Below are 26,820 nucleotides of genomic sequence, written 5' to 3' on the forward strand. Positions count from 1 at the left end.
AACTGGCAACCTTGTTGCTAAGAGCTCCTGCTCTAACGGAGCCAAACGGCCTGCCCTGTCTTTTGTTTTTGTTGACTTCTGCTCTTACCTTTTACATCTCTCTCTTCTATTTAATTTACTGCCCGTGTTCTTGCTTCTTATGATGGAAGCTTTTTGGTTAAGAATATAGAAGAATGGACCTCTCTGGAGGAAGGGCAGGCGTTTGTGTGGTTCCCCCCCCCCCCCCCCCAGGTGTAGCCCTCGCACCTCCGAGCCTCCCTGGGCTGAGGGGGCCGCCGTGCACCAGGGCAAAGCCCTGCCCTCGGCTGGAGTCCTTACTCCCAAGGTTCTTCCGCACTGCCGGCCCCGCGGTGGCACAGGGGGGCACGGATGCTTGGTCCCCTTCACAGACTCCTGAGCACACGCTCCCTGACGGCCCTCACATGGTGCCCGTGGCCCGGCCATCTGACCCTGAGAGCAGTGCTTTCTGCAGCCCTGCCCCACGTCCATGCATCTCCAGGTGGATGTTTCCACCCGCGGGCAGAGGGCGAGGAGCAGACAACCCTATAGACAGGACATGGCCCTCGTCCTGCCGGTGCCCGGGTCTAGGCCCCTGCCTGGATGTCACACATCCTCGACCCGTGTTTGCATCGCAGCAGCTTTGTGGAGACCCCAGGCGCCAGCCACTCAAGGTCACTGATCAGGCCCAAGACCCCTAGTTGCCTCTCCAGGCTGCTCAGAGCCAATGCCTGCAGCCCCTCCCGCCCAGAGGGGCCCTGCATCACGCGCCCTGGACAGGTGCTGGCCTAGCTTTGCCCCCCCCTCCCCACTTACAGCTTAAAAGGAGAGTCCTGCTCCCCTGGAATCCTGTCCAGGGTGTGGAGCAGAGCCTTCTAGGCAGAGAACCTGCCCCCAGGGCTCAGGGCTGAGCCTGCTCCTGCCTTGACACCAGCTGCCCCAGCAGTCAAACATCAGCTCAGAAGATACGGCAGGGCAAGGCTGGTGTTCTAGAACAACCCACCCAGTGGACTTCAGCTGAGGAGGAGAACACGTGGCGTGGCGGGCTCCCACAGATTCACGGAGTGCTTGGTGGGCTGGGGGGAGATGGATAGATGGGTTACAGATGGCGGGTGATGGACAGATGGGTGATGGGTGGGTGGTGGGTGGTGGGTGGTGGGTGGCTGTGGGTGGGTGGTGGGTGGCTGTGGGAGGGAGGGAGGGGCCTGATGGGGCTGTGTTTGGGTCCCCAGCCAGGCAGAGCAGAGTCCCACCTCTGCGACCAGGAGGGCCCAGCCTGGGGCTGCCCGCTCATGCCCCAGGCCTAGGGCGGAATGGCAGGAATCCCACCACCAGCTCTGGAAGCTTCTCAGCATTCAGACCTCAGTGGGACCACCCACCCCTCTGGCTTCGAGTCATGGAAATGTCATTCGACTCCCCCAGAGCTGTAGGCATTGGGGGGAAACACGTGGAAACCCCCACGTAGACCCGCCACGGTGGGGCCAGTCCCGGCCCTGAGCCCCTCGGCCATGTCAAGATGACCCCGCTGTGTCCAGGGGCCGCCAGGCAAAGCCTCAGCCCACTGCACGTAACACAAGAGAGACAGCTCATTCTTCAGGAAAATAATGTGCGTTGTTAAAAATAGAACATTGAGGATTTTAAACTATTTACATGACTAACTGTGATGGGGCCACGATGGTGGCCTGCCAGGTCGGAAAGTGGCACAGTCCTGCATCAGGGCTTGGCTGGGGGCTCCGGTGCCCCAGGAGTGGCGTGGGTCGGCTGGAGGTCCTTGAGCCCAGGGCTGTGGGAAGCTCGGCCTGGGAAGGTCCTGGCCGTGTCATCAATTGGGCGGCACCACTTCTGGGGAGAGGAGGGTGGTTTGCATCCCAGGGCCACCTGCAGCCGAGAGCTGCCTCCCACCTGGGGTACAGAAGGACTGGCTAAGGCCAAAGGAAGGGGCAGCGCTGGGCACTGGGGACCAGTGAGGCGGGGAGGGCTCAGAACCGGCCATGCCCACCCTGTGGCCAGGAGGCCATGTAGCAGGAGCCCAGACCTCTGGCCTGCAGCATAGGTGACCGCCAGGAGGCCAACTTCCCTTGGACCCGCTGTGCAGCTGTGTGGCTGTCCAGTCGAGGGGGCCTCAGCGTGGGGTCCCCTTCCTCCTGGGCTCCAGCTCGGCCAGTCGCTCCTCGCGGGCCTGTGCGTGCTGGGCCCCCGCCTTGTGTGCGGCTGCTGTGGCTGCGAGGTCGATCTGTGCGTAGTGAGACATGCCGGCCCCTAAAAGCAGCCCCAGGTGAGCCAGCCTGAGGGAGCCCACAGAGCCCGCCCCTCTCAGCAAAGGCCTGGCCAGGGTGTGGGGACTGGGGGCTCCACCCAGCAGGACACACCTCAGGCTGAGAGGAGGAGCCCCCCCCAATCCACCTGGACGCACCTCGGACCTCCGCACCGGTCTCCTGGAGCTCCAGCCCCAGGTAGTGAAGCTGCTTCCGGGAGGAGGGGCTGGCAGGGATGTTCACATAGCCGGGCGCCTCGGGCCCCGGGGCTCCTGCAAGGACCGGCCGAGCTGACCCCAAAACCGCAGCAAAGCTTCCCTCCCACCCCACCCCTCACGTCTCCACCCTCCACCTGTCCAGGGCCTGGGCCTCCTCGATTTTCCTGGGCCGGCTGCCCATCACCCACATGCCTCCCTGACCCAGGCACCCGCCTTTCTCTCCCTTCACACTGAGCTTCTGGAAAGGGTGTCCCCACTCTTCCTACCCAGCGCACACCTCTGCTTCTCTGCGCTGACCACTGCTGAGCTGTTCTCCATGCCACCGAAGCCCGGTGACCACATTCTTCTGTCTTCAGCACCCCTGCTGCCCTCCCTTGACCCTCACCACCCCACAGCGCCTCCTAGCCACTTCCTCCTTGGGTCCCCAATGCTCTGCCCCTCCCACGCAGGACACCCGCAGCCTCTCCAGGCCCCAGCCCTCCCCCTCGGCTGTCCTCCTGGGTCACCCTGCTTACTCCAGGCTTCAGGGACCCTCCTTGGGCGGGTGGGTCGTCACGGGATCCCCGGGCCCTTGAGCACAGCCCATGGGGTGGGGACTTGCCACCATCTCAGGGAGTCAGGTTCTTCCTCATCCGTCTACCAGCTAGGCCTAGGAGCCCAGACCAACTGCCTCTCAGGAGTGGGGGCTGGGATCTGCTGGCGAAGGACTCAGGAAGGGGGACTCAGGTGAGGGGGGATCAGGTTAGGGTTGAAGCCCCACAGGACCTGCCTCTGAGCCACCTGCACGCTGGTCCGAGGGAGCCAAGCCCAGGGTGGGTGGGGCTCACAGCCCTGTCCTGTCACAGGGCACCTTCTTACGTCCACAGGTGCCTTTTAGCCTGGCTGGGGGAGGAGGGGGCACACCCTACTGCTTGGTCGTTCCCGGTGTGGGGACAAAGGCCTGAGCATCCCTGGGTCCCGCCAGCTGCCTTGGCAGAGCTGGACAGACCAGGTCCCTGTGGGTCCACCATCTGATTCCATGAACCAAAGCAGGTCACATGGTTCTCCCCACCCCGCCCAGCCTGGGCACCTCCAGGAGACCCCTCCCGTCAGTGTCTGGACCCTGGAGGGCAGGACTCCCTCTCCAGATGCCATATCCACTTGATTGAAATTCAACACATTAACACTGATGCTTGGGGGCCTCCAAGACCTGTGACCCAGTGAAAACAGCTGTCCCTGCACATTCCTTGCACTGATCCCAGCAGGGATTCCTTGGAGGGTTCATGTGCACAGACCCAAGGGGCATGGGGCCCCCGGGAGCAGCCCCAGACCCCCACGGAGCCAGATCTCCAGGAGACTCAGAGCCAGAAGGGGTCACGCCTGCGCTCGCCTGCCCGGGGCCCTCCTGTGGAGAGAGGGCGTGGGGACCACAGTCTGCCGTGACCACCATCCCCGGCGAGGTCCCGGGATGAGAGACTCAAGCTAACACCAGCGTCACGCGGGGTCTCAGCTCCCGCTCCCCGCCCAAGAACACAGGACATGGTGAGGCCCAAAAGGAACACCCACGGAGCCACAGATAGGGGAGTCACCACTATATTCTCGCTGGCAGCTGGGTTGGAGACACAGGAAGCAGGGGCCACACTACCCGCAACCCGCTATCAGCTTCTCTGCCAACCAACCTCACTTGCTACCTGCAATTGGCCTCTCTGCAATCCGCAATCCACACTCCACCGCTTGCTAACTCAGCCACGGCAGTTATATCAGTGGCCAATGGCTAATCGGTAACAGCTGACGGCCATCTGCTACCCGAGCCAGCACCTTTCCACGTGAGGCCGAGAGCCTGGAAACTGCACTCTGGGACTCTGTCCCCCAACGAACAAGGATGCCACTGGTCACCCTAGCTGAGACCTGCTGCCCTCCAACACCCACCGGGTCCCGGGGTCTGTGTGGCACAGTCGCGGAGCTGGCCCTGCTCTGTTTGGCCACCCACAGAGCGTCCTCCGTCCTTGTCAAGCAAAGGAGAGGCTGAGAGTTTTCCATCCCCAGAAAGTCTTGCTCTGAAGGGAGAGATTTCTGTAAATCCACCCATTTGTGGGGAAGATTCCACTGCAGGAAACAACCTCCTTCCTCACACCAGCCCCGGCAGTGGGAGAGCGTTGGTGGTGGTGCAGGGCCTTGGGGGGACAGAATCCATGTCCCCGCCCATTCCCGGGCCACACACGGTATCTGGGTGAAAGGCACCTGGAGGGCAGGCGCAGCTCTGAGAAGTGGGCAGCTGGCAGGAGGGAAGCGTCCAGGACCATGTGGGAGGGCTGCCTGGCGCCTCCCTGTCCCAGCTCAGGGGACCCCATCTGGATCGGCTTGCCCATGGCCCTGCTTGTTCCCGCCTGTCCCCTGATGTCCACGCCAGGCTGGCCTGGGCCCTGCTCCGCCTGCAGGGTCTGGCCCCAAACAGGCTCCATTTGCCTCTGAAGAAGAGATGGCGGGATCTAAGATCCTTAGGGCCCCACCCTGGCCCAAGGCTCCACCAATGAAACAAGGCACACAGCTGACCCCTGACCTCCAGCCACCCCAGGCCAACCTTCCCATTCCAGGGTCAGGGCCAGTGTCTGGCCCGCTCTCACCTCCTACCTGGGCTTCTCCCTGCTTGGGCCTCCCCCCACCACGATCACCTTCGCCCCACCCATCGCTGGGTCCCCTGGACAATCGCTTCCCTCTGTTGTCTGTCATCTAAAGGACATGGCTCCCTAAAAGCTGGGGCTCCAGGACACCCAGCCCCGCCTACTCCGTCTACACTCTTCCCTCCCAGGCAGCCGGGCCACATGCAGCCTCCTGCGCTTGACGCCCTGCCTGGCCTCGCCCCACCCAGGCCGGCTTCTCCCAGCTGCTCATGGCCTTCCTGTCCACTGCTGCTGCCCACTGCTGCCCCCTCCCTATCTGGTACAGACTTTCTGGCTAGGCTGTCACTGAGGCCACCATGTCCCGACCCTCGTCCCGCAGTTGTGTGGGAACTGGTTCCAAAGTTGTGCCTACCTGAATGCATCGGGAGTCCAGGGGGTGAGGCGGCCGCTCCCTACACCAAAGAGAGCAAGTGTCAGTCTGTCCGTCAGGCCCCCACATCCTGCACCCCGGCCATGAACCGGATGAACCGGGACACTAACCCCAAGAGGAACACAGGATGGGGGGCTGGGCCACCTACACAGGAGACCAGCCTGGGGCCCCTCGCATGTGCCCCTGCCGCACCATGAGCCCTGACACCCACATGACCCTGTTTGGGGAGAAGAGTCAGCAAGTTGGGTCCCCAGACCTAATCTGTTCTTGGACATAGTAGTGTGACTGGCACACAGCCATGCTTTGTCACCTACTGCCGCTGGGAGATGCGCAAGGCCTGTGTGTGACACGCACAGCCTGGCCCGGGGCCCTGAGAGATGAGCAAGGCCCCCAGACTTCAGAGTGGTCTCCCCGGTGCCTCGTCGGAGATGCCCATAGAGCCAGCAGGGAGGGGACTGTGGCGGCCTCAGAGCCTGGAGCAAGGACGGTGGCCTGTGGCTGGCACATCCATGGCTGCCTGAGCCTCGGTCTTCCAAATCTTGTAGAAGATGGTCCCCAGCAGGCGGCCTCGAGGGGGCTGGGGGCTGGAATGGGGTGCAGAGCCCTACCCACTCTCCGGGAGGGCAAATGTGCTGCCAGACTCAGGACATGGAACCCCGACCCTGGTCCTGGGCCAGGCTCCTGAGCACCGGGCTGGTCTAACCTCAGACTTCTCGGGGATCCCCGTGGTCGGGCAGGGGATGGGGCAAGGAGGACTCCTGGTGAGTATCTGCCCCCTCTGGTTGCCCCCAGCCCTGACACTCCGCAGGAAGTTCCGGGGCACCTGAGAAGCCCCCACCCCACCCCGGGGAGGGGGACCAAAACTGGCAGCAGGCTGGAGCCTCACCCAGCGGTGCCCCAGGAGCAAGGGGCTCCCATAAGCTCACTGGGAAGAGAATGGATGAAGATAAATGCCTCCTGCAACATCCTCAGGGCAAAAGGCTGTCCTGGCAGCCCTGCCAGCCCCACCAGGCGAGAGACCCCGTGCCTCCACCCTGTCCCCTCAGGCCACCTGGGGATGCAAGGGGAGCCTGAGGCACCCAACTGTGGGGCTGGGCCCTCCTCCATCACAGGAGCCCCCCAAAGGTCCTCAGCCGTCAGTGGCCGCTCCCATGAAGAGCCCCTCCCCCCTCTGCACGAGGACGTCTCTCCAACAGCCCAGCCCCTGCCCATCCAGGTCCTCGGGCGCCTCCTCCAGCAAAGGGCTGATGCCGGAGGGCCAGGGCCACCGGGCTCCAGTTTGCCCAAGTCCCCACCTGGACGGTGCACAGTCCACCCCTCCTGCCTCAGCCCCCAGATGCCCTTCCCTCAAGTCCCAGCCATCAACCTCGGTCAGAGAGATTAGAGCCCACAGCCAGATTGCCCACCAGGGTGGGGACAAGCCAAAGGCCTTCCCTGACCTCACAGGGGTGATGGCGGACATCATTCAACTGCTGCGGGCTCAGTCTGCTCTGGTTGGAGGGATGCCTGCCCCACCCCCACTGTGGGCAGGGCATCCGTGGGAGCAGGACTGAGCCCCAATGACAGGGGCTTTGGTGGGAGCAGGCTGCCCCGCTCTCCAGGGCCAACAGCCCCGCCCCAGCTCGCCTTCAGCAGCAGCTGGAAACCGCATCTTTTTTTGCAACAAAGCTGGTGGGGGCCTTCTGGGTGGGGGTGAAAACGACACGGAGCATTTACATGTTGCCGTCAGACCCTCAGTGGGCCCAGGGAGGTAGGGACGGTTGTCCCATCTATGGAAGAGGAAACTGAGGCTCAGACAGGTATAGTGACTTGCCTGGGGCCACCCAGCCGGTGGGCGGGGCCTCAGCCTGGCCCCCAAAGCCTGCCTTCCCAGCTGCAGTGCTGTAAGAGCCCTGCCCAGACCTCCCCCACACCCCTCCCCGCCCTTGGCAGAGCTGGCCCCCGCGGGGGGCAAGCAAGGGTGAGAATGGGCATGACAGGGCAGGGTGTGGCCCCCAGGATGTGCGGGGGAGATGGCGGTGGGATCCCTGGAGCTCGGCTGCCCACTGGGGTAGACGGGAGTCGGGGTGCCTCCAGGCACCATGCCAGCACCCTCACGGGCCCAGGAGGTGGCGTGTCCTCCTCACCTGGACATGGCAGCTGCCTGCCTGAGCCCCAGGGAGTGCCGAGGACCTCAGTGTGGTCTCCAGTAAACACTCAGAAATGTGCCACACCTGTGCACACACACTGCACACACCACACGCACACATGCATACATGTGCATGCACACACGTTACACGCATCTGTGCACACATGCACTGCAGGACACATACATGCAAATGAATGCACACACATGCACACATGACACATGAAAATGTGCACGCACACATGTGGGCCCCATTGGCTGTCTGGAGCCACCACTCATTTTTCACACGTCCTGCGTGTGGCCTCACGCAGGAATTCAGACAGCCAAGGCCCCACAGGGAGAGCTAGGGCTGGCCAAACGGAAAAGGACAAGATAATAAGAAAAGAACGTTTTATTTCCAGTCTGAAAATTTATTACAAACAGTGTCAGATTTTTAAAATGTGAAAGAGCAACGAACATCTCCAGCTGACAGTGAAGCAGAATACTGGCAGGTGAGCTGCCCGCTGGGCCGGGGGCTGATTCCAGAGCGCGGGATGAAGCCAAGCACAGTCCAGAATCCGTGGCACAGGCCACGCCACTCTCGGTGCCTCTGGACTCGCAGGGCGGACGCACAGAACCAGGCCACACAGCCGCACTCCATGCAGGTGGGCAGACAGGCCACGGAGGGTGCCGGAAGGGATGCCTGGGCCCTCCAAATGCAAAGGTACAGGCCTCGGAGCCAGGCATCCCATGTCCTGACCTCTGGCCTTCCAGCACTTCTGCAGCTGGGCCTCCTGCCACGGTGGCCACACAGAAGGCCAGCACGGCCCACCCACCCCTCACTGGGACTTTTCAGGTCCAGGGACAAGCTGATGTGGGGGGAGCTGGGAGGGGGTCCAGAGTCATGAGACCCCCCCTCACAAGTCCCTAGGCCTCCTGAGCCTCAGTTTCCTCCCTGTAGGATGGGCCACCAGCGGCTGCAAGGGAGGAGGCGAGGGACAAACAGGTAAAGCTCATCATACACATGGGACGCACAGGGAGGCAGTCTCGGGCTCAAGTTCCCCAGGACTTGGGAGTCTGGAGCTGCTGCCCATGGATTTGATTTTTAGCGAGCATCGTGACTGCGCTAGGGAAGGAGGGGCCGGATTGAGATGTAAGCATCAGCTGTCCTGGAGCTGGGAGGTGGGGCAGGCTGCAGAAGAGCCAGCCAGTGAGGGGCCTCCCGGCCCCTGAGCTCCCCCAGCCCAGCAGGAGCTCGCTGGGATGCAGCGCCCGCCTGCCCCCCAGCACCTGATCCTGAGTCTTGGGGCTCTGCTGGCCCTGTCTGCCCCACCTAGAGCCTCCACTTTCCAGCTGCACCCAACTGCAGGCAGTCCTGCAGGCTCCGCCCCACAGGTAGGCTCCGCCCCACAGGTAGGCTCCGCCCCACAGGTAGGCTCCGCCCCACAGGTAGGCTCCGCCCCACAGGTAGGCTGGCCCCACCCTCCCCACTGAGCTGCACAGTTGCCAGCATCACCAACCAGCACAAAGGACACCCCCCTCTGCGGGGGTCCAAAGCCCCCTCCTCTCCTGTCCAGAGGGGCAACGCCAGCCCGCTCACAGCAGCAGGTCTGGGCTCGGCTCAGGGAGGGGGGTTTACCTTGAGTCCTCCACAGACAGGACACGTGGAAAAGAAAGCCGGAGGGGGTCCCGCGTGGGGGCTGCCTGCTTCCCAGGACCCTCCAGCAGCCAGGCTGGGTAGCACCGCCTCACTGCCTGGGGCCTCTGTCACCTGTCCCCGCCGTCTCGTGCTCAGCCAGCCAGAGGGACACCCCATGGATGTCTGGCTGCCCAAGTCCCCAGCTGCAGTGTCATCAGGGCTGCCCTGCGTGGCCGGGGTCTGGTCCCTGGGGGCCTGGCACAGGCTGCGGGGTGTGTCATAGTGGGGCCGCAGGTTGCTGGGCACCTGGTACTCGGCTGTTCCCGGCGGGCAGGCACACAGGCTGGGCTCAGGCGCCCCAGCCGCTGGCAGTAGGCTGAGCAGAGAGCCAAACTCATCGCCGGCACGCCACACGTCCAGGCTGCTGCCAGCGACGGAGGAGAAGCTGCCGGAATAGGAGGAGTGGCTGCCCGTGGCAATGCCACTGTCCGATGAACTCTGGCGGCCCACCTCTTGCAGCTGCCGCGGCCGTAGCGGCTTGGGGGGTGGCCTCCAGGCACCCAGTGCGGCCTCCCCGGGGGCCTGGGCCACCACCAGCCCAGGCCCCTCCTGGGACGTGCTGGCAGAGGACGAAGACTGCTCTGGCCATGCCGTAAGCCGACTGCTGGCGCTGACGTCCGAGTGGCTAGCCTCTGACGATGAGCTGGACAGGCTGCGGTCATCCCCTGAGATGGAGAGCAGGGGCTGAGGCTGCTGGGGGAGCCTCAGTTGGAGTTGCCATCTAGTGCCCCCCCGAGCCCCTAAAGCTATCAAGGGCCAGCACTCAGTCGGCACCCTGAGCCTTTTTGTCTGGGCACAGATGGTGACACTGAAAAGCATTAGCCGCAGCCTCACCCAGGCCACACGGCTGGTGGGTGGGAAGGAATCCAAACCCACTCACCAGCTGGCTCTCGTGACTGCACTGGACTCCCAGTCACGCCCAGGCCAGAGTGAGTGTCTGTGGCATGGTGAGGCAGGGGTCGAGTGAATGACCAGAGGGAGAACTGAAGGCTTGGAGGTCGACTTGGGGGCGGGCCGGGCCCACGCCGCTGCCACCCCCCCAGCCCACGCCGTGGCCCTACCTCCGCTGCCCGGCCGGCCGCCGTGGGAAAGGAGGCTGAGCCGCTTCTCCAGCTGCAGGGCTTCCAGGGCCTCTTGGGCCACTCTCTCGTCCATGGCGGTGGGCCCCCCTGGGCTGGGGTCTGCAGCAGAGAGGATCAGAAGAAGAGGCAGCCGCAGCCCTCTCCCCGCAGGACCCTTCGCCTCAGCCCACATGCTGCCCAGGACATCACAGTGAGCCCAGCACTGTCTGATCCAGCCCCAACGCCATGGCAGGGCCACAAGTGACCCCCTGGGAGGCCCACAGTCCACTTGCGGCTTCAAGGCAGGACGGTGCCAGCAGAGGGCGCTGCCGCACCATCCAGCAGAGCCCGAGCTGCCAGGCTCTGGCTACAGGACATGCCTCCTTCTTCCCAGCCTGTTCCCTCTGGGCCTTCTGAGGGATAGGGGGTTGAGGGGTTGAGGTGCCAAGGCCGGGAGAAGGGGGACCTGGCCCACTGCCCACCTTGTCCTGCCCAGGTGGCCCCACCTGCCCCCACTCCAGCGGTGGTGGCCATGCAAGGAGGCCCCAGATGTGAGCTGACCACCTGTGGGTGTGGCTGCAGGCCTTGGTCCCCACCTAGACAAGGGGACAAGCACTGCCTCACTGGGGTGAGGGGAGAGTCAGCAATCCTGGGTCTCCATCAGGGAAGCTGTGGTGACAAGTGTTCAGGGCCTCCCAGGTCATCAAGGGGCCTTGGATCTCGCCTGGCTGGGAGGCAGTGCCCAGGGTAGCATAGCCCCTCCGTGGGTCAGCACTGTCCCTGGCCCAGGACCCGGAACAAATGGTGCCAGAGCCGCGACCAGGGAAGCAGGGACAAGACGAGGCTCTGAGCGGCTTTCCCTGCTGCAGTGCACACCGAGACCCCGCACACGAGGCCACCCCACCAGGCAGCTTCCAGCGCCAACGCTGTCTCGGACAGCCAGCCCTGACCTCAGGCAAAACCCCACCCCACTCTGAGACATGGGGCTGCTCACAAGGTCTCCAGGAGCCCTTCCCCAGGGTCTCGGGCCTCTGGCTGACCAACCTGGGGCAGCTGCAGCACAACTGTCCCAACAGAAGCGGACTTGGAGCGTCCTAACAGCTCAGACCTATGAGGAAGGGCTGTGCCCCCAGGAGGCGCAGTGGCATGTGGGTGGCAGGGCAGAGGCCAAGGGACGCTGCTGGCAGAGAGGGGACCTCCTGCCAAGCCATGCTGCGGCACGCACCTGGGAGAACTGGCCGCAGTCCAAAGGGACCCTTGGTGGGGGAGACGCCGCGCACGACGCAGTCAAACAGGAAGCTGATCTGCTCGCCCTCGGCCGAGGACAGGAAGAAGACTCCAGCCCCTGCAGGGGGATGGACCCGTCAGCCTGGCCAGGGCACAGGTGGGTGGCATCCCTGCAGGGCAAAGCCACGACACCACCTGCCAGGAGTGGCACCCAGCACCTGGATGAGCCTCTCAGCCCCGATAACCCCGCCTGTACTTCAAACACACGCTTGTCCAGGCACATAGGCCACACGCCACTTGTCCCACACCTGCGACATCAGCTGGGCAGGGCCACCTCCATGTGTGGCAGGGATGGGGTGGGGGAAGGAGTCCTGCCCTGCTGGTCCCACGCCAGGACAGGAGCTGGGGCTTCTGGGGGTTGGCGGCCATGGGAGGAGACGAGGGCGTCCTGGATGCCCGGGAGAGCGCAGCAGCCCTCCCGCCTCCACATCTCCAAGCTCATTTGAGGGGTTTGGAGGGAGGTTGTCCAGAGTGGGGTTCACATCCCTCGAGGGCAACTGCGACACCTTGGCCATGTTGGGGACCCCAGACCTGGTTTCTTTACCCAGGGCTGTGGTGAGGGTAAAATGCGGCTGTTGGTAAAGCACGTGCCATGGCACCTGTCCCACAGGGAATCAGCCACTGCTGGGGCCAGCCAGCGTCCTGCCTACCGCACAGGGCTTCCTCCTCCTGGGGTCTGCAGTTGGGGAACTGGAGTCCACATGTAAAGGTGCAAGGCCAAGGTCGTGCCCACAGGGCTCCCACCCAGCAGAGGGAAGGGGGACACTGGGGCAAAGGTAGGGGTACCAGAGCACAGGTGGGGGCACCAGGACAGAGGTGGGGGCACTGGGGCAGAGGTGGGGGCACCAGGACAGAGGTGGGGCACTGGGGCAGAGGTGGGGGCACCAGGACAGAGGTGGGGGCACCGGGGCAGAGGTGGGCGCACTGAGGGGGTGCCAGAGCAGACAGCAGGCCGGTGAGTCAGCAGGGCCGACCGCCCTCCCGCTGGGCCCGCAGCTCTGGCCAGGGTGAATGAAATCCCTCACCACCAGTGAATGGGGACGCCGGGTCACGTGGGCTGGACAGTCAGAGTGGTGTCACCACACAAGAATGCCTCAGGCTCTTGCCCTGCACCTGTTGCCCAAAGAAAGGCACGCGCTCTCGAGGGGAAGGTCCCTGGGCGCCACTGCACGAAGAGGTGGGACAGGACGGCTCTGCACAGAAGCCTCTGCTGCCGTCACGGTCTCGCTCCACCCTCATGAGTTGCAGGGACTCTGGTCAGCCCCCCGCATGTGACAATGCCACTGCGCCCCTCGGCGGCCACCGCTCTGGTTGTTGCCGCCTCATCCATGCAATGCCCCTAAACTGGTGACCTGCCTGCTGAGGCCCAGAAAGGGGCCAAGGGGACTCAAGCTGCGACGCCCACCAGGGACACCCCCAAGGTTCGCCACCCAGAAAGGCTGGCAGGTGGCCCTCCTAGCCAGAGTTCATTAGCTGAGAACTTGTGCCGGACCTTGGCCAGGGGGCAGGCGTGGAGAAGGCCCACCACGCCTGCCTATGCCCACTCGCAGCGTCCCCGGCCCGGCCGCCACCCCACCCCACATGACTAGCCAGTCCGCCAGCTCTCACAAAGGGCCAGGCTTCTAATCCCACGCTCACAGTCAGCTGGCAGAGGCCACGGCACAATCAGTCCCCCAACTATAAAAAACCACATTACGAGGGGAAAGGAGCCGGCGGCATTCCACTGGGGCGTCTGCCGACATCACGCTCCCGAAGACGCATCCGGCCACTGAGGCCTGGGGACACAGCCACCGCCCCCCGTGCCAGCCAAGCCAACAGCAGGGGCTCCCTGGGAGACACGCGCATCTCGGGGGGCTGGACTGCCTGAGCCTGGTGACCAGGCCTCCCAGGACACGGCTCATTGACCTCTTGCTGGCCCTCCTCGGCTCATGCCCAGCACAGCCCACGGGCTCCTCATAGGTGAGGGTCACTCCTGAGCCACAAGAAGCTGCTGGAACTGGCAGCAGCCTGCGGGCCAAGGCTTTTCCGTCCGCCCAGGAGGCTGGACTGGGGTGGTGGGCATGAGAGTGCCAGAGTCCAGGCCCACAAAGCCGAGCCCTCCTGGCACCGCACACAGGGCACAGGGAGCCCTGTGGTGCAGAGGAGGAAACTGAGGCTCAGGGACATTACTAGGCACCCCTGAGGTCTGCGGAACTTGCGGATAGCTACACATTGCCACATAGATCCTGGCATGAAAGGGACTTCATGCCCAAGGACCGAATTTCTCGCATTTGGAGACGTAGGATGAGGCTCGTGTGCCATCTCATCCAGATGGTCCCTCCCAAGGAGACAGTGCACATCCTGAGGGCAGGGGGACAGCGTGCCTGTCCCTGGGGCCGCTTCTCTGCCTGGGAGGAAACAGACTGGAGCAGACTCCCCAAGAGGACACAGGGAGGCTGCTGAGAGCTGGGCTGTGTCTGAACCCCCACAGCTGGCCCACCACTCAACCCTGTGCCGGGCAGGCGCTGGGCCTGGGGGTGGGGCCAATCCCCTGGGCAGACCTCAGTTCCAGTGCACTCAGACGGACAGACCCAGGAAAGGCGAGGCGGTTCCAGGCCTCAGTTTCCCCGTCTGTAAAACAGGGGTGGTGCATGTACCTTGTAGGGTCAGTGTAAGGACCGATGAGCAATGCAGTGAGTACCCGGGACCCCAGTTATGTGGCACCCCTGCAGATGGCTGTTGGGGCGGCTCTCACCCCGGGCCCCACCTCTCCCTGGCCTGGGTGTCCCCGGGCAGCCTCGCCCTCCGGTCATCTCCCTGGACACTCAACATGCCGAGTCATCCTCGCGTTTGCATCCTCAACGTGCAAACATCATAGTGGCTACAAAAGGGTGACAGGTTCCAGCCCAGCTCACACCCCCAGAGTGGCAACTTCAGAGCAGAGGGGTGAAACTGACCACAGACCTGCCAGAAATGTGACAGCTGGTCTGAGACCCAGATAGGGGACTTGAACTCCTGGTTTGAACCTGAAACGGTCCCTATCGAATGACCACAATTCATAAATGTCCCCCCATTGGTACCGAGTGGAAGGGAGATGGGGCCTTGGCATGGGCTGTCCCGTGGGCACAGCACTAGAATGGGGCTGGCACTGGGCAGGGGCTCCAGGCCTGCCTTCCTGGGACCTTCGCATGGCCCCTCCTCCCAGCCCACCCCAGGCTGCCCCTCCCCACCTCTCCCGTCAATCACCACCTTGTTAATGTCCTGGAATCCACAGGCCCCTCCCATCCACACAGTTGCTGCTAGCTCAGCGGCCACCTCTCAGCTGGACCTCATCCAGAACCTTCTCAAAGCCCCCTGCCTCAATCCCATGTGCACAAGGGGTCCCTTTGCACAAGGGGTCCCGGGCTGGAGAGGGGGCCCAGCTAGGCCCAGTGCGCGGCTCCACCCAGGCCCGCGGCCAACCCGGCACACAGTGGTCGTCTCAGCCACAGGCCGGTCACCAGGTCACCCAGCCCCATCGCAGGCCCTGGGCACACAGGTGAGGAGGGAAGGGGCTTTGGGCCCCCATGGTGGCCAGACACATGCACACCCCCATGGGAACAGCAGGCAAAGGGTGTTGGGACAGCCCCATCTCCACTGTGTCCCCAAACTCTTTGGGGAGTGAGAGACCTGGAGGTCAGCTGACTGGCAGCCGCTGGAGCTCACACCCTCTTGGACACCTGCCCTGAGCTGCGGCCTCTCATGGGCCCTCATCCTGTGACACTGGGCAGCTCTCCCCTCCCTGCTCTGCCCCTGGGTGTGGGGGGCTCATAGGCCCTAGAGCTGGGGCGTCCACAGGAGTCCTTGGGCCACACAAATGTGGACGTGTTTCTCTGCACGTCCTCAATGACCACATTTATTCTTTTTCTTTTGTTTTCATTATATGTGAACATGAGCAGCTCTGATGCTCTGTGGCCTCAGATGCAGGGCCATGAATTGTGACAGGAAGCCCTCGCTCCAGAGATGCTGAGTGCCTCCTGTGTGTCTTCGTGCCTGGGGGCCCCCCTCTCACTCTCCCAGCATCGCAAGACCCCCCACCCCTTGGAAAGAGTGGGTCTGGACTCAGGTCTAAGCATCGGTTTGCGAGACATCACCCTCGCGCGCCCCCAGACGCCAGCAGAGTGAGTGTGCCAGTGGGGTCACGGTGTGCCAGGGCCCCCACGGCCAAATACTTACAGTACCCACACCTGGTCCCGCCTTCAAAGATGAATCCATTTGGCACGGCCCCGTAGCGCCGGAGGTCAGACAGCTTCCACTGCCCCGTGACAGCCGGAGGGATGGCCCTGGCCACGACGAGGACATCGTTGCAGAGGTGGAGGGTGGCAGGGCCGCTCTCCAGCTTGGTGCCTGGAGCCACCATCACGTGGAACCTGTGCACTGAGGACCAGGCAGGGGCGAGAGGGCATCACCAGGGGGCAGGGGCAGGAGGAGAGGGGATGTTGGGGCCGCACCCAGGGGTTGGCTCCGGGGGAGCACCGAGGCCCGGCCCGCTCAGCTGCTCCCTCCAGGTCCAGTGTCCAGCGTGGTGGCTGAACTCACGCTGTCCATCCTTCAGGAGTTACGTTTGTTCAGGGGCAGGCAAGTCCTCGGAGGGGCCGCCCTGATCCCCCTCCCCACCCTAACAGCCACAGGTGGTCCCAGCGAGCTCCCATGACAGCTCCCCATGTGAGGCTGCTGAGAACACCCTCACAGAGGTGTGAGGAACCCTCTTCACAGAGCACCTCCCTCAGGAACTAGCCCACCAGGTGGCCAGTGTGGCCTCATTTCACAGACGGAGAAACTGAGGCTCAGGGAGGCACAGCCTGTGCCAGTTTGTGGAGTGTCTGCCTCGCAGCACGGCCTGACCACAGGGACACCGGGTCCCCTCTCCAGTCAGGGGTCTCCCTGGCGCTGAGCACGACCATCGTGCTGCCTGAGATTGTGTCCCCATCTCGGCTCAGCCCTTGGCACCTGAAGCCCCTACAATGGGGGCGTCAAGGGTCCCGGGCAAGGTCAGGCTGATGTTGTGCTGGCCAAGGAGCTGGGTGTCAGTGAGCCACCCAGTGTCCTTGTCGTGACCTCTATACGTACCACCCCACCCCATAAGGGAAAGGGGGGCTGTGCCTCTGAGCCAGGTGAGCTGGCGGGAACCCCAGCTGGAGAGCTTTTCTCTCTCCCCTGTGCCCTGGCTGAGCTTTCTCAACTTGTCCTGCATTGAGCGCCTGGTCTGGGGACTCCTGGAGAAGGGAGTGGCTGCTGTCCCCAGCAGGGCAGGGGTGAGGTGAGCGAGGCCTCCTCCTCCCCTTCTGCGTCCTCCAAACCACCTCCCCAGCGCACTGGCCTCTCTCCCATCCTCGAGGAGGCCAGTCAAATGTCAGCTTTGCGCCCCAGCTCAGGGCGCAGGACCTGCTACACTGCTGTAGAGGGACGGTGACCCGTGACATTTGTTCCTTCTTGCCCTAGCTCTGGGCTCGGGTGGCCAGGGTAGGGTGCAAAGGCCACTCTGCACTCGGCTTAGGCAGCTGCCTACTTGGGTCAAAGGCTCTAGTTCTAACTAACAGGTCAAGTCAGGCAGCTGGAAAGGCCCCAGTGGCCCCACGCGCTCCCCCAGCCCCAGCCTTGAACTGGGGCTCTAAGCTCAGAGCCTGGGCCAGGAGGCGCCCAGCAGACACCCCTGCTCCATGCCCTGGAGGCTGGTCCCGGCCTCTGCAGCCTGTGGGTGAGGCCCCACGGGACACGTAAGGGGGGAGGCTGCCATCTTGGACCCCTGAGCCCCGCCGTCACTCACCCTCACCGAGCGCGTAGCGGATCCGGGTGTCCCAGGCGCACATGGCCTCACGGCTGTCGAAGCCCAGCATGACAGCCTGTGACAGGCAGACAATGGCCAGCGTGTGGACCAGGCCCTCGTAGGGCAGGCCGGGCTCCAGGCCGCAGATGTCCTCCAGCGTCAGGCTGCTGCGCTCCCGGAGGCCCTTGGCCCGCTCGGCCCTGTCTCTGTAGACCAGCATCTGCAGGCAGTCTGCAGGGACAGGACGCACAACAAGGGCCGTCAGGGGCGCCAGCCGGCACGGCGCTGCCCCCAAGCCCCCACACCCAGACTTGGTGGCTCAGGGAGAGGTTCCGAGCGAGCCACCCAGCCACTCTGAGCCTCCGTTTCCTCGTATACAGAACGGCACCCCCACCCTCAAGGGCAGAGCACCCCGAACACTGCATGGCTGGGCCTGCCACCTGACTCTGGCCCCCAAAGCCAAGTCCTGGCACCTGCCCCGGCCCTGCCGCCCTGGGGGTCACCGTCAGAGGAGCAGGGGCTGCAGGAGCCGTGGTGGGTACTTGGGGGACGAGCACAGAGCCTGCGGAGGGGCCGGGTGCCCTGCCTCAGCCCTGCGTGTGCCTCTTCCTGCCACACCCATACCCACTTCACCTCCTGGATTTCTGGGTTTCCAAGGTGTGCCCTGGACTCCAGGCCTGGGGAGGGCGCCACTGGGCCCTGGCTCCCCCTGCAGACCCCACATGAGCCCATCCCTGAGACCCATGCACGAGCTCCAGCCTCCTCCCCGGGGGACAAGCCGGAGTCTGGGTGAGCCAGGTCTGTCCTCAAGTTCAGCAGCACGACTGCCGTCCCTGCTACGCCAACAGTAAAGCAAGCAGCCCACTTCGCCTAGGGGTGCATTCCAAACGTGGCTGCACCCCCCACCCTGTGTGCCCTCAGCAAATCCTGCCCCACCCCAAGCCCAGGCTTTGGTGCAGGCACAGTGTTTGGGGAACTAACGTGACACGGAAACATTTAGGAGAACCCGGAATCCTGCGTGCAAGCTGGCGCTATCAGGCCTTGACATGGGGGGGGGGGGGGGCGGCACCCGAGGACGAGGACGCAGGGAGAGCAGTCAGGGACCTTCCTCTAATCCTTGAGAAGCCCAACCCCAAGTGAACTGGACTCAAAGACTGACTTCTTAGCCGGAGTCAGAAACAGCTGCAGAGTGTGGTTTGCTCCCTGCCTGCCTGGCCCCCCAACCCAGGTCCTGCCTCAGAGCAGCAGAGAGGCTGGTGGTCCCCAGACTCCCTGCTGTGGCTTGACAGCAGGTGACTGTGTCCCTGCAAACCTGTTACAAACTCAGGAGAGGGGATGGTGATGGGGGCTTCACTTCCTAGTTGAGAACCTGTCCGTTGTGTTTGAAATGCACATATCAGAAAAAAGCAAAGATGTTCCCATTTTGAGGGGAAACAAAAACAACAACCAGAACCCACAGAAACCCATCTGAGTGTTCTGGCATGTTCTCTCCCAAGCTGACCCAAAGAGGGGGTGTGACCTGGCCCAGAGAGAAATCGGTCACACAGGCAGCAAAAAGGGCATGTGTCATTATGGAAAGGTCTCTCAAATGTGTCACCAGAGGCCTGAGAAATAAGAACTGAGGGAGGTGTGATCACAGAAAGACCGCAGTAAGAGATTTGCGGTAAAGACCGCCACGTGGGACATAGGGAAGCAGCAGAGAGCAGCGGGCAGCTACAGAAGGGAGCCTAGTCTGTGTGAGGACAGTCCTGCCACCCACACCTGGGATGACCCCACCCCAGACACGCCCACTTCCTTTGCCCCGCCCCACAGCAGGCTCTGGCCTCCCTCAGGGAGGTCATTCCACTTGGCTGTCTGTCCCTTGTCTACTTGCTGTCTCCCCCTCCACCCTGAAGGCCAGCTCTTGAAAGCAGGTCCACTTCTGCTCATGCACAGTGACAGCCCCATTGCCTGGCACAGAGGAGGGTGGGGACATTCTGTCAAATGAAAGATGGTCACTTCATGCATGGTCTGACCAGCAAGGCAGAGCGTGACTGTCACCACCTTTGTTCTAGGAGTTATACTCCCAGTAATATAACCAAAAGCAAGGTCAACAAACCTTTCTATAAAGAGCCAATAGTAGTTACTGTCATCCTTGTGGGCCGTGCAATCTTGGTCACAAGTACTTAACTGCAAAAGCAGCTAACAACACATAAGTGAATGGCTGTGTTCCAATAAAACTTTACTACAGAAACAAGCAGAGGGTCGGATTTGGCTCAGGGCCGTGGTTTGCAGACTCCTGGTGTGGAGTCGAGTTGCTACTATGTTGCCCCGTAGTCCCTCACCCCTTCACCCCTTCCCGATGCTGCTGAGCAGGCCCCCGTCCCGGTCGTCTGCACTTGCAAGCCTGATTTGGGGACTGTGTGCAAGAGCCAACATTTGTCCCTGAGACGCTTTTCCCGCAGGAATGCCCCATCTTTTTGGATTCTGACTGTGTCTGAAATGCAGCTCACACCCTACTCCTTGAGGAGATCTGAGAATCCATGAACACCCTCACCCGTCTGTAATGGGCTGAAGAATGGGGCCCCCAAAAGATCTGTCTACATGCTGACCCTCGGAACCTGACATGTGACCTTGTTTGGAAAAGGCCTTCCCAGGTGTGACTAGATCTCAGAAAGAGATGATCCTGGATCAGAGCAGAGCGGCCCTCAGTCCAATGACAAGTGTCCTGATAAGAGACACAGACACACAGAGCAGACGCCACAGGAAGACCAGTCATGGAGGGAGCACCTGGGGCCACCGGGAGCTGGAAGAGGCAGCAAGGACCCTCCCCTGCGACTTCAGCGCGAGAGCACGCCCTGCCACATCTTGGTTTGGGACTTCCGGCCTCCAGGGCTGTGACAGAGCATATTTCCATTGTCTTAAGCTCCCTAGGTGTGGTAATTCGTTATGACTGCTCCAGGAAACTAAGACACCATCCAAGTCACTGATTTCATTATGAAATATGAACAAAGCACGGAGAGGGGCAGAGCTGGCGGAAGCTGGCCCGAGCTCCGCCCCAGTTGCTTGGAGCAGCTGACGTCCACCCTACAGTGTCCCCAGGCTCCCGGCAGCGAGGCTCCATTGGAAGTGGTTGGGGGCAGCACATGTGGGGCCCTGTGGGGCCTGTGTCCCTCAGCTGCTCTAGCACCTCTCCTCTCCCCATCACCTCGGGCAATAAATTGATCCTATTTTTAAAACCCATTCTGTGAGGAGGGCTGTTTAGTGCAAAGCTGCTACAGTAACAGGCAGTGGAGACACAGAAATACTCAGTCAGGGACAGCAGACACACTGGGCACAGGAACGCTGGCCAGCTCCTCCCAGGGACCCAGGCAGGGAGTGCACTGGGGTGGCGCCCCTTTGCAGGAAGCCCAGCAGGACTGGTCCCTTGGCAAGGTGTCCTGGTCAGGGCTGAGACGGCCTGTTGGACAGCCTTCCCATCCAGAACACCGGCCACCGCACTCAGATGGCCTCTGCCGGGCTCCCCACGATGCCCAGCGGTACACGGCAGGGTGCAGAGGACGGGATTCATGCAGAAAGGAGGCACACAACAGGTACCGGGGTGCACACCATGCAGTGAGGACCAGCAGGGCTCATGCACACTCGCTCACTCACACTCGCACAAGTTTCCAGCTGCATGTCTGCAGTTGACCTGTCCCTCAGTTCTGGGAGCCTCTGCTTTCCATCTGAGAAGTAGGCACCACCCACCCCGCAGAGTGGAGGCGCTGACACGGCCCAGAATGGCACGCAGAAGTCCTCAGCAACGTCATACTGCCAGCAGGCAAAGAGCAGGACGAGCAGGGCACCTGGGCCCAGGGCCTCGGACAGTCCCAGGCCATTAAACACCAGGAGGGATGCGATTTGGACCACACGTTACCTGCTCCCCCACCAAGCCAGCTCACCACCTCGCAGGGTGCCCACCCCCACCTCCTGCTGTATGCCAGGGCCTCACCCGCCTCCCCGCAGACCAGGGACTAGGGGACACAGCCTGGCTCCTGCAGAGCTGACACTCAAAGGGGAAGACAATCAAACACTGAAGCAGGATGACAAAGAGAAGCCATGTGTCCGTGCTGTTCAGGGGATGGGGACAGGCAGATGACAGTGCTGGGCTGGGGGCTGAGCTCAGGGTCAGAGACCCTCCCAGAGGGTACGATGTAAGGAGCCAGCTCAGCAGCCCCCGGGCACGGCATTGTGCTGGAGGGAACAGCCAGTGCAAAGGCCCAGAGGCAGGGACCCAAAGGGCTGGCCCAGCAGGAGGGGGAGGGGCAGGGTGATCCCAGGTGTAGGGGGTCAGGTCAGGAGGGACGGCTGAGCCAGGCCAAGAGCCTGGTTCCCAGCACCAGGGAGCCCTGAGGACTCTAAGCAAAGAGAGCCTGGCCTTGCTGCGTGTGAATGGACACGGGTAACCGCAGAGGCCTCCTGCAGCTGTTCAGGAGCGAGGAGCTGTTGGCCTGGGCTGGCCTGGAGAAAAGCACCCCCACCCCAGGCTCCAGAGGCTCTCTGGGCTCTGCAGAAAGCCTGAGAGGTGACAGCCTGGAGGGACCTTCCCTCTGCTTGAGGCTGCCTAACTCACAGGACGTCTGGGAGCAGAGTGCAGATGAGGGGAAGGAGGAGGGCGAGGATGCTGGGTTCGGGCCGGGAGAGAAGTCTAGGGACGGGCTGCTGGGGCGGGGGCCAGGGTCGGGGTGTTGCCCTGGACACGAGAGCCTGAGAGGCCCACCGGACACAAGGTGGTGTGCACTTAAGCAGCTGGATGTAAAAATAACCATGGAGTCATGAGCGCCCGAAGGCGTTTACAGCCACTGCTGAGTGGGGAGGGCGGCTGGGAAGAGGAAAACCTCCGGGCTCTGTTGTGGGGGTGGGGAGGGAACCCTGCACGGAGGACAAGGACGGAAAGCCAGCCCGGGGGAGATGGTGGTCCACACCCAGGGGACACAGCCGGAGCTTGTGACAGAGGCCAGAGAAGCAGCAGCTGGATTTAGGCCTTGGAGGTCACAGTGACCTTGAGGCAGTGTCTTCAGGAGTGTGGCCTGGCAGGAGCCCACAGAGACCCTGCGGAGGGTGCAGCAGCCTGGGGGCATCTCAAGCGGCCGGGAGCTGGGGGCCCGCTGACCCGGCCAGTCTGCAGGTGCCTCTGGCGGCAGCCAGGAGGCGCCCGTCTGACCTGCAGTCCTGGTTCCAAGTGCAGGGGCCCAGGCCCGTTCTTGATCCGATTTGGGAAAGATGCACGCTCGCAGTGTGCACGAGTGGCACCAGGAGGGCCATGCGGGCTCACAGAGGCCAGTCCACCCAGAGCAGGGACCAGGACGAGTGCCTGAGGAAGACTGTCCCAGTCATATGGTTTGTGGGAGCACAGCTGAGATGGGAGCCCAGGGGCTCCAATTCCCAAGCCTGAAGCAGGGGCCACAGGAAGCCCTGACCCTTCTGCAAGGGCCACGGGGACAGGAGGGCTGGCCACCACCACACCGTGTCCACGGGCTGCCTGCTCAGCCTGGGAGCAGGCAGCATGCCCCTTCCCACGGGACCGATATTCCAAAGCCGGGAGGTGTGACCTGGGAGGGGGCCTGTCCTCTCGGAATACACCCACCTCAGCAGAGCGACCAACTAAATGGGGAAGGGGTGTGTGCCCCGCGGCTCCATTCTGGGTGGTTGGTGCTGCGTGAGGTGTGGCCATGCATGGCCAGGCTCACAGCACCTCAGCAAGTCCCCAGCCCTGCCAGGATGCCTGCTGGGGTGATGCCCTGGGGCGTCCTGCCCTCTAGGAACTCAGCACTGACCTTGAGGGAGACTGAACAAACACCCACTGTCAGTGGTGGAGCAGGTGCTGACCCTCTGGCCTGCCACAGGGCAGCTGGCGGCTGGGGGCTGGAGACAGGAAGCCATCCCCCCGCCGTCCTTCGGTCGGACTCCTTGGGTCTCTGGGCCTCAACCCTGTGCCTGTAAAGAGCCCAAAGGTCTCACCGGCTCCAGGACTCAGGGCCCCTTTGTTGGCTTTTCTGTACTGGATGGAGGCCCCGGGCAACCCACACAAGACAGGGTAAAGCAGGGCCCCCTGACTGTGGGGACCGGGGAGCCGACCAGACCGGCTGGCTGCTCCGTACACGCCTCTGGACGCCTTATCTGTCAGCCGCACCCTCATCCAAAGCCTCAACCAAGGAAAAGAGAGAGTGTGCCCAGGGGTCATCAGAGCTGGGCCCCTGACCAGAGGGGGGACCCAGACACAAATGCTCAGCTGGAACAGAGGCTAAGCCCTGAGGGACACAAACCCACAGAAACATCACCACCTTTTATAATGATTTATCACTACTTTTATTAAAGATGTTTTCCTTTCTCTCACTGACTAAACTGTTCTAAGAAGAGCTGGTTAGGAAGAGTGCAAACCAGAGAAAGGGCACAAAGAGCCAAGGTGCCCTTCACGCCCACCCGCGCCCCTGGCGCCTCTTAGCTGTCCCTTGTGGGCACTCCTGGGAAGGAAACAACTTTTAAAATGAAGCATCCTGGCTTTTCTGACAAGAAGGCAGGGTTGGCCCCGTCTGTCCTTCACAGGCTCCCCTCTGCCGCACTCAGGATCTGGGTTCTTAGTTGTGAGATCCTCAAGGACTCCGACCTGCTCCCCCCACCCTGATCCACCTGGGGGTGCTGGTCTTCAGGATAAGGGTGGGGAGGGGGCAGCTGGGGCCACCCTCGCAGCAGGGAGAGGGGCCAGCTCATCAGCCAAGAGCCGGGGAAGGGAAGGCAAGGTGTGTCCGGGGCCTCTGTGCAGGGGCTGCCTGGACGGGAGCTCAGCCCTGAGACTCTGCCTGACGTCGGCATCTGTACGATGGCTGCACTCCTCACACCTACAGTGGGGGTTCGAGACGCCGGTACAGGGACATGAGATGGCAGGCGCAGGGCTCAGAGAGGTGGGCCACTCAGGGAGGACGGAACGTGCCCTCCACTGTCCAATCCCCTGGCCCTGCCCCTGGCCTCGGTAGCTTGGTGCATGTGAGGCCCGGCCTGGAGTGCCCTGCCCTCTGCTCTCCAGTGCTCCTCAAATCCAGCTGCAGAGCCCTTGGGGGAGTCTCTTCCACCCCCAGAGTTGGCTTCCATGGCACTCTCCTGTGACACTCTCCTACTGTGACTGCTCTCTCTCTGCTCCTGGGCATGTGGTAAACGCAGGGAGACACGGTGCCTCTGCAGTGTCGGGGACCCCCTGCAAACTCCCCAGTGCAGAAGGGCCCCACAGGTGTCCTCCAGGCCAGAGCTCAACCTTCAGATGGCTCTCTGACACTGAGCTAAAACCCACAACCACCTGCAAATCACACCCCCTCCCCCACAAAGGGACAAAGACCAACCCGGGGCTGCTCTTCCAGTGGGACACCCGTCTGAGGTCTGCACAGGCCCCCTCACCACTGACCCACCAGCAACACCCAACTGCAGCCGGCCCTGCTCCAGCCACAACTGGCCAGAGTCCTTCACGGTCACCATCACTGTAGGCCCCATCTCCCCAGCCCCTGCCCTCTCTACCAGGCCTCCCTGAAGTTCCCCAGAACAAGGGCCCTGCGGCACCAGCACAGGGTCTGAGCATGAAACACTGGATGAATGAGCTGTGCAGGGAGCCAGCCCCTGGAGGGGATGCCAGGCCCCGGCCAGCCGGAGGGAGTGTGTCTGGCCAACAGCAGGCCCTCCACTGCACCACGAGGTACCTGGAGCAGGCTCAGCAGAAGGGACTCAGGAGGGACCCAGGAGGGGAACAGGGTGGGGCCCCTACACCCTCCCTAGGAAATGACAGCCACCCACATCCCGGAAGACGCTCTGGCAGCCCCACACGTGTGAGGCAGCGTGCACTAACTCCCCCAGCATCCCACACAGACCCCCGGGTGCCTGGGCCGGCTCCAGGACACCTGTCTCCCGAAACAGCTGCAGCCACTTGGCCCAGCCTTCCACTGCTCCCCACGGCTGGCAGAGGAGGAAGACGCCCAACTTCCGGCTCCCTGCTGGCCTCCCACGCTGGGGTGCCGGCTCCTGGGGGAGCTGGGGTGCTTCCCACAGGACTGTGCCCCCCAAACCAGCTAGACTGCACTTTATTCAGGGACAGAAGCAACACTGTTCCTCCTGCCACCCCCTCTTCTCCACCTGGGGAAGGTGTTAGGGCTACTGGGTCAGCACCGTCCGGAATGCCCCACCACATTCTGGTTCAGTGACACAACTCAACCCCCCAGGCGCACAGCACATAACTTTCTGGGCGCTCCCAGCGCGTGATGGGGGAGGGGGCAGCCCAGGCTCCTGCACTTGGTGCCCCTCCAGCCTCCACTGCTGCTCCCCTCCCGGGCTTCAGTCTGCCCTTCTGGAAAGGGGGTCCTCGCCTGGGGCCTGGGGTCTGCCATGACGGCTCCTCGCCCCGCACCCTCCGCCTGCGAGAGGGTCCCGGCATCCGCTGCAGGAGGAGGCCGAGGCCGGCGCGCTCTCCGGTTACAGCCCTCGGCCCCGGCGCCGCCGGCTATTTCGGGTGAACTGGCCCGGCTCCGGGCCGGCAGGAGCTCGAGGCCGCCAGCACCCGCTCCCCCGCGCCCCGCGCCCCGCGCCCCGCGCCCCAGCCCAGCCCGGCGCCCGTCCCCCACCCCGCTCACCTGCCACCGGCGACGGCTTGCGCAGCACCAGCCACCTAGTCTTCCACTGCGGGGACAGAGGGGGCGTGAGCGTCCTCCCGCGCCCCGCGCCCGCCCCGCGCCCGCCGCGCGCCCCCACCTTCTTGCCGTCCCGCAGCTTGACCTGGCCCTCCACCAGCGCCGCCTCGGTCATCTTCTGTCATGGTTCCCGCGCGCCCGCCGCGCCTCTCCCCGCCGCCCTGCGGCCGCCCCAGCCCAGGGTCACTTTCAAAATAGCTTCGGGAGGGCCCTGGGCTGGGCCAGCAAGGGCGGGCCGCGGGCAGGCGGGCGGGCGGGGCGTCCCGCCGAGGTGTGCGCTCTCCCCACCCGCGCGCGGCCCCTCCGCCCCCGCGGCCGCAGCCGCCGCAATGGGCACAGCAGGGCGCCTGAGGCCCTGGAGCCTCCGCTCCGGAACAAGGCACAGTCTGGGGCTCAGGCACCGCTCACCCCGGTGCCAGTGCCAGGGGCTTCTTCTCTTCCAAAGGCAAACAACCCAAGAAAAAGGGGACACCCGTGTGTCCAGGTTTCCCAATTTTTAAGTTTGTCTTCAACCAACCTGACTTTACCCTCTGGCACCTGCCCCTCCCACCCCAGGGCTGTCACCAGATGCCCCTGACAACAGACCACTCTGGCCAGGACACTGCCCCACCCCCAGCCTTCCAGCCCCCTTTCCCACCCACCCCTCGCTGCCCCCACTCCCCAAGCAGGGTGGTGGAAAGGGATCCATTTGTGTCCCCCG

The 26,820-nt window shown here is 63.3% G+C and overlaps 1 protein-coding gene across 4 annotated transcripts; it reads right to left on the reverse strand.

The window, feature by feature from the left end:
- Window positions 1-1,592: 1,592 nt before the first annotated feature.
- DOK7 (docking protein 7) lies at window positions 1,593-26,367 on the reverse strand. Of its 4 annotated transcripts, none has more exons than XM_088793111.1 (10): window positions 26,182-26,367; window positions 26,064-26,109; window positions 17,437-17,667; window positions 15,846-16,046; window positions 11,590-11,709; window positions 10,365-10,484; window positions 9,244-9,968; window positions 5,483-5,522; window positions 2,411-2,524; window positions 1,593-2,256 (listed from the first exon to the last, which is right to left on the reverse strand). In XM_088793111.1, the coding sequence occupies exons 1-10, from the start codon at window positions 26,233-26,235 to the stop codon at window positions 2,120-2,122; spliced, it is 1,788 nt and encodes a 595-aa protein (XP_088649237.1). In that variant the 5' UTR covers window positions 26,236-26,367; the 3' UTR covers window positions 1,593-2,119. The 4 variants fall into 4 exon arrangements, with proteins under 4 accessions (XP_088649237.1, XP_088649240.1, XP_074176774.2 ...); XM_074320673.2 differs by having other exon boundaries at window positions 2,036-2,256; window positions 26,206-26,367; XM_088793114.1 differs by lacking the exon at window positions 11,590-11,709 and having other exon boundaries at window positions 2,029-2,256.
- Between the last annotated feature and the right edge of the window lie 453 nt (window positions 26,368-26,820).

This window comes from Rhinolophus sinicus, chromosome 1 (assembly GCF_057876585.1).
Source record: "Rhinolophus sinicus isolate RSI-liver-muscle chromosome 1, RSI-T2T, whole genome shotgun sequence".
In the NCBI taxonomy this organism is placed as follows: Eukaryota; Metazoa; Chordata; class Mammalia; order Chiroptera; family Rhinolophidae; genus Rhinolophus; species Rhinolophus sinicus.

Coding starts and splice junctions, on each gene's coding strand:
- DOK7 (XM_088793111.1), bottom strand. CDS start 26,235: ATGACCGAGGCGGCGCTGGTGGAGGGCCAGGTCAAGCTGCGGGACGGC. Junction 5,523..9,243: donor CTGTCTGTGGAGGACTCAAG/GTAAACCCCCCT, acceptor TCTTTGGTGTAG/GGAGCGGCCGCCTCACCCCC. Junction 2,257..2,410: donor GACCGGTGCGGAGGTCCGAG/GTGCGTCCAGGT, acceptor GGCTGCTTTTAG/GGGCCGGCATGTCTCACTAC.